The 6,899-nt window shown below is 38.5% G+C and overlaps 1 protein-coding gene across 3 annotated transcripts in view; it reads left to right on the forward strand.

The window, feature by feature from the left end:
- The window catches only part of LOC117561565 (lysyl oxidase homolog 4-like), a 29,180-nt gene extending 25,197 nt beyond the window's left edge, over positions 1-3,983 (forward strand). For all 3 annotated transcript variants that reach the window (XM_034239058.1, XM_034239059.1, XM_034239060.1), the window contains 3 exons: positions 76-212; positions 2,837-2,948; positions 3,052-3,983. In XM_034239058.1, coding sequence (XP_034094949.1) covers positions 76-212; positions 2,837-2,948; positions 3,052-3,122 — 320 coding nt within the window. In that variant the 3' untranslated portion in view covers positions 3,123-3,983. The remainder of the gene's footprint in view (positions 1-75; positions 213-2,836; positions 2,949-3,051) is intronic.
- Positions 3,984-6,899: the final 2,916 nt, after the last annotated feature.

Raw genomic sequence — 6,899 nt, forward strand, 5'->3', positions numbered from 1 at the left:
CAAAGGAGATTTACACCACTTAGTCTTCTCTTTTTTACTCGCCTAATGTGTTTCTAACTTTTTTTTCTCTACAAGGAACACACAAGCGGTACTCCTGCTATAACATGGGACAGCAGGGTATCTCAGTTGGCTGCTGGGACACATACCGCCACGATATCGACTGCCAGTGGATCGATGTCACAGACATACGACCTGGTGAATACATCTTCCAGGTAAGAACGCTTGGTTTTTAACAAATAAAGGAACATCTTCGAAACATAAGATTCACCTTATTCTGTTGGGTAATTGTTAACCGATAAAATTGCAGAGTAAGACAGAATCCCCCTTTCAATCTTCATGGTGAAATCACATCATTTCAGTAGCTTACACAACCTCTCAGGTTGGGCGTGAAAGCGAGAAAAAAAGCTGAGTTGGTGTTTCAACATCTGAAGGCGCACATGAGATAAAAGCTCTGATAAAAGACTATAATTTGGGATCAATGGCTCTTGGCTGCTGTACCATTCAGGTGTACAGTATGTATGTAGTTTTAAGGGTGTGTGCGTATTTAAGGAAAGTGAATTTAGTCTGGATTTATATAGAAAGTAGACCTGCTATTAGACCTATTCCCAGTGGGACTGCTCTGTCAGCACTTAACATTTGTACAGAGTGAGTTTTCTGTTTGAAAGCGGAGCTTGTTACATCTCCCGTCTGTTTTTAAGAGACATCCAATCTGCTGCGGTGACCTACTCATCTGTCCCGTTTCTCTGTCATTTGTTCTATTTTTTCACGGCAGCTTGGTTGCAGCAAAGTGATGTTTACAGTTTCTTATTATGTGTTTGCATACAATCAAGATGTTTACGTGTGACTAACGTGCGTGTGTGTAAATTACATACAGGACGGATCTGTCTCTAATCTCTACACATGTGACGAGCCCGTTTTGAAAGATAAAACCACACACATGTCATAAAGCAGAGATCCACTGTTGTCACGACGACGTGGCCCAGCAGCACTTTGTGGTTGGGATCGCGGTTCAACAGTAGTTGAGTTTCTCATAAATTTGTGTAAGAAGTGAGATGCAGCTGGGTGTTTCTTTGAGTCTTTACCAAGAATTGCCATTTATAGGACCATACATTTAAAACAATGAGTCACGTCCACCTCAGAAAGATTGCTCCTGATTGCTACTTCATTTAAAAATCAGCTGCACAACCTCAGTGTTTTTCATGACATTGACTTTCATTGTTCTGTAAAACAGGCCGCGGGCTCTTTGTTTTACATTATTACAAGAGCTTTTAAAATGGCATTAACTGCCACCCAGTACATTTTACATCAGGATTACAAAATATATGCTGAAATTATTAGCTGCTCTCTACATGCAATATTAATACATATATGCACTCCTTGGTGGCAAATAAGGCTAAAAATGTAATTTAAAAAGAATAATTATCATGAATATCTATACATCTTAAATCTTTGTCTGTGAATATATAATTGGAGTCACAACATTTGAACTGTAAGTAAAAAAAATGAGAAAGGGTTGCTTTTTTAAATCTGTGGTCATGTTATCTGTTTGATGTGTGCATCAGGAAAGTTCATTTGGGTGCTTTTCTTGCAGGCAGGCAGACAGGGTGGAAAACAACAAACCATAGCAACCAACCATGTCTACAGCCTAATGATAGGCTGCTTCTTACATCCAAACCCAACACTGTCATGTGCATCTCTGCAGGGAGATAACAGTGGAAAGTGATGTCATGCATCACTTGAACCCCTAATGTATACATCATGAGCCATATAGAAAAGGAGAGAACAATAATCCTGTGGCTTTGCAGTTGGCCACGTGAAAAAAAAACAAAAAGACTCTGAAATGAAGTGTATCTTTGTTCCTTTACTTCATAAATAGGCCTTCACACCACCCTTACAGTGTTGAGAGTTAGATAGAAGGTTAGACAACCAGTCTTCATGTTACACTAAGTTAGCAATCTCTTAATATTCAAGATACAGAAATTGGATTGCCAATAATCTTCTTAAAAGAGCAAATAAGCACATCTTCAAAAAAATCCGAAACTGTTATTTTAGGAGACATATAGCCAGGTTTGGATTACAACACAGATATCAAAAGTACATTGATGGGAAATTAATGCATGGTAAAATATTTGACTTTAGTTAGATTCAACTTATTGTCATTACACAGTACAGATACCATGTAACGAAACGGTTTCTCTGCATTTGACCCATCCTAGTGTTAGGAGCAGTGGGCTGCCATTATGTACGGCGCCCGGGGAGCCGTGTAGGGAACGGTGCCTTGCTCAGGGACACCTCAGTAGCACTTGGTCTTTCCGGGACTTGAACTGGTGACCTTTCAGTTGCCAAGCCAAGTCCCTATCGACTTCGCCACCACTGCCCTTAGTTGTTCAACTCTGCAGAGACATATGTTGATACTAGGAACGTTATTGTAAAAATTCTCAAAAATGTTAATGGTCTATCTAATTGTTTTCCCCTGATGGGTGAAGGAATCATTGTCGGTCAATTGAGATGGAAGGTTTATGCTTTTGTTTGCAGTATTGAGGGGCATTTGTTTGGATTCTGACCAATTAACAGTATATAGAGATGCCTTTAAAATCTAGTATTGTATATGCTTTGAAGAGACTTACTGTATATAACAAGGTATCCTCAGCGTAGAGGGAAACGCAACACTTCTGTGATGCCTTTACTGCCTCTGCACGTGGTTCATTTGCATGTTGTCAGTTGAAAGCTATCTTTTGATGAAAAAACATACTTAGTAGTTTGGTGCAGGTATTGTGAGTAGGATGACAGACTTGAGTCATGCAGGAGTTTATCTCTACTATATTTTCTTTTACAGGTGGAGGTTAACCCTTCCTTAGACATGGCTGAGTCTGATTTCCAGAACAACGTGATGCGCTGTCGGTGCAAGTACGATGGAGCTCGAGTTTACATGTTTGGATGCCATGCAGGTACGGTGTGAAGAAGACATAGATGCAGTCCATGTCAACACATCAATACTTTCCATATTTGTTGCTTTGTACTCAACTTCTCTCCTCTGTGTGTATTCATTAGGCGATGCTTACAGCCCCGAGGCGGAGGACTTGTTTGACCATCAACGTCAGATCTCCAACAACTTCCTGTGAATAAGGAACAAGCATATTTAAGTACATAATAACAGTGCTCACCACACTTCAACATGTCAGTGGAAGTAGGTGAAATGACAATGACATGCCAGTTCATAGAAAGATAAGGTGAGAGTGGATGGTGGGAAACTGGGATATTATGGGAGAGACTACATGAAAAAATGACCAATAAGGATCCTGTTACTGATTGTCATCTGTTCCTGTTTGAAGGTCAATGAAATTAAAGGAGACAAAGAGGAAAAGTAGATAAAGACCAAAGAAGGCACAAGAACCATCTCACCATGACAATTTTGTAACAAGTTTAATTACCTTGATCAAAACATAACCACAGTTTAGAAAGGTATGCCATCAAGCCATATGAGAACAACACGTCCTTAACTTTTACAGTAAACCGCCAGGCTGTCCTTTATATAATATCAAACCAGGTAACGACAAAACTCTGAACATGCTTCCTGTGCTTTCACTGTTCACATTACTAATGCAGTATTTACTGTCACAACTGTGTGGTTTTTGTTTTTTTAATCATTTTTTTGTTTCATGGTGCTATTTCGCCTTATTTGAATAAATATTGTAATGTATTGCAAATGTATTGTCATGTACAGTTTTATATTACTTCTTTGGAATATTGTTCTTTAGGTCTCTAATTTATGTAGAATTGTAATGTACTTGAGCTGAAACTTGTCCCTGTGTGGCTGTGTTTTGTAAATGTCATTTTACCAGGACAAGTATGTTCAATTGTTTGTTTTTTACCTGTTTAACATCGGTAACATCAGATGGGATGTTCCACAATATTGCGCCTTTAACCGTACAGTACTTGATAATGGTAGTGAAAGAATAAACGTCAAATTGACAAACTGGTTATTCGAGGCATGATTATTTGACTACAGAGTTTACGAAGGCAGAACAAAGATACTAGTTAATGTTACAGTTTCTGCAGAACATTTTAGAAATGAGCTAAATAGATTCCCTTATTCTACTGACTCAATGGTAAAGAATTATCTCACGTTGTCCCTAACAGCAGTTCAGCAGGCTTCAGAGCCTTATGCAAGTTTAAAGATCCCAACAGAACATAGATTTGTTTTGCTTCTTTCATAAAACAATTAAAAAAAACATCTACAGTAAAACATTTGTACCTTCAACAATGAGTGTGTTTCACATCTTTTCCCAGGAAGCATGTGCTAACCCGTATTTTATGACTGTTTCCAACCTCATTCCCACTGACGAACACATACAAACACTGTGGAAACTCTCCCAGCTGCCCATTGTACCATTACATAGGCTATACTTTATATGTCACTCACTTTGGTCCTATTTTTCCCTTTTTATGGGAAGTAGGATGTAACTTTATATCAGTAAAAGGACATAGAATCAAATAAGTTATACAAAGTACATAAAGAACGTTTTTTAAAAATAGTATTTTTAGTACAATTTGAAGAGCTGGCTGCTCTTAGGAGTGTTTTCTTTAAGATGATGACTAGCTATCACTCAGTGGCAGTGGATAATGCTAAATGACTGTCTCACATGCTATGCTTTTGCATTTAGCTAACATGCTATAGCCTACTTTTGCATTTAGCTAACATGCTTTGCTTTTTAAACAGAAGCACATATGGAGAGCACAAAGTAAGCAAACCGTATTAACAGTCTTTATCCGGGAAACATACCCAAACTTAGCTAATATTAGCTATCATAAGCTGCTGGTCATATTCAAATATATAAAGAGAACTGGATGCAGTGTCATAGGCAAAACCCTGTTCATTCCTATAAAAGTTGCTCAGTGGCGCATGAAGCCAAGTGTTAAAAATACCCGAGTCTTCCACGCTCTAGCATTTACTTTAACCTCACTTAACCTCAAGCACGGGCACATAGGGAGCACAACAACATCTTTACTGAATTTGTTTATGAGTCAGTTCAAAAACGTTAAAAACATAATTATTTAAATGTGTGCTATTCAAGATTGTGATAGGGTGAGTAGATTTACCTAAATAATGGCATCCCTTGACCGACCAGGAAGTCATATTTCCTCGGTGTTGCTGAAAACTGGCTTCAAAGACTGCCGTTCTTCCTGAAGGCTTGGTCCGACCAAACCAAGTAGGCCTATAGCCTTTTACGACTTTTTCTACAGTAGCCTATGTTTAACTGAGATTCCATATGTAAGAGGACAAATGTGTATTTATTATCATGACAGAAGTAGCCTACTTCTGTTATTTGTGTGAGTTGTTGTTGTTGTGAATGCAATTATGCCAATCATACTATCACTACAATTACTCAGGTTGTCATCAATGTGTGTGTGTCATTAGAAGGAAAGCTCTGAATTCTAAGAACACTATAGTGATCCAAAATATGTTTAGTAAGTGTCTAATGCTGGAAAAACCACCACCATTGTCTTCTATTGTGGTGGCCGGTGGGACATCAGATTATTCCTTCATTTGGACCATGACTCACTTTTGATTTGATCCATGACATGCAGCATGTTCCAGGGCAGTGTTGGCACTTGCTCAGTTGTGGTTTGTGCTTGAGGAGTTAATCTAATGATTGTGTGCAAGGCACCCAGCAGGCTGCTCTGCGGTACATCACCCCCTCGTGAAGTCACAGTAAAGCAGGAGATTATATGCAGGGCTCAGATCTCACACGATGATGGTAAAGAGCAGCTATCTGTATATGTAGCTCAGATGCAAGAACAACACAGCACAGGGAGGTCCACTTATGTTCTGGCAAACTCGCTATAATAATAATTAATAATTCCTTACATTTATTATAGCGCTTTTCCAGATGCTCAAAGCGCTTTACATTGAACATTTGTCCACACTTGGTTTTATTCCACACTTGAAGTTATGTGTGCACTGCGACCAGATGAGACCTAAGCGCCTAAAAAAGCAGAACCAGCATTTCATATATCACAACACTAGAGAGAACACTTACAATATATTTTAAATGTAATTGTCATCAAACAATGCATGATTATGTGATGTGTAACATACATCCATCACTCCTAATGCCTTTGCTCCACAACTACATCTTTGGAAACAAGGGAGCAAAACAAGAAAAAAATATAAATATTTGCAAAAGTTGTATTTAACTTGCATTCATGTTTATATGTCATGTACAAATCTGAGCCTGTAGCGGTGACTCCTCCACTTCAATTAGCCCTGTATGAGCCACGTGGCACGTAGTCATCCTCAGTTTACAATCTCAACCAGTACACAAACAGGGTTCTTTACAGCAGTAAACTGCAATGAACTGCATTGATGTATACAAATATACCAATGTAAGAGTGCAGGCGGATTCATTTTCAACATGAATGGTCCTATTAATATTCCTAGCAATGTGTTGAATTACCAGGTGAACATATCCACTTAAAGTCAACAGATTTAATTTTGAAGTTGATATAAAGTAGAAATAATTTGCAGTAAAACAAATGGCAAATGTACAGCCCGTTGTTCAAAAAAAGAGAGTTAATTATTAGCTGAGGTAAAGAGGCACTGGGTCACGTGGTCTGTGGTTGGCTGGGTGAAGCCTCGGAGGAGGCCGCTGCCTCCAGCTGTCGCAAAAGTCTCCTGCCTGGATGTGTGTGTTTCAGGAAGCTGAATTATGAAAGCCAACTCTGAATTAGGTAACATAGTCTCTCACTAGTAAAAAAAAGTCCATATATCAGCTTTCCAGAAACAACGAGTAATGTGCATTGTTTAGATTGACAACTAATGTTCATCTAAAGCAATTTGAAGGAGTTGTTATAAACCGTAATATTGCAACATTTTAGTAACTAAATGATAATTTTAT

The sequence above is a fragment of the Gymnodraco acuticeps genome, unplaced genomic scaffold, assembly GCF_902827175.1.
Source record: "Gymnodraco acuticeps unplaced genomic scaffold, fGymAcu1.1, whole genome shotgun sequence".
NCBI classification, from domain to species: domain Eukaryota; kingdom Metazoa; phylum Chordata; class Actinopteri; order Perciformes; family Bathydraconidae; genus Gymnodraco; species Gymnodraco acuticeps.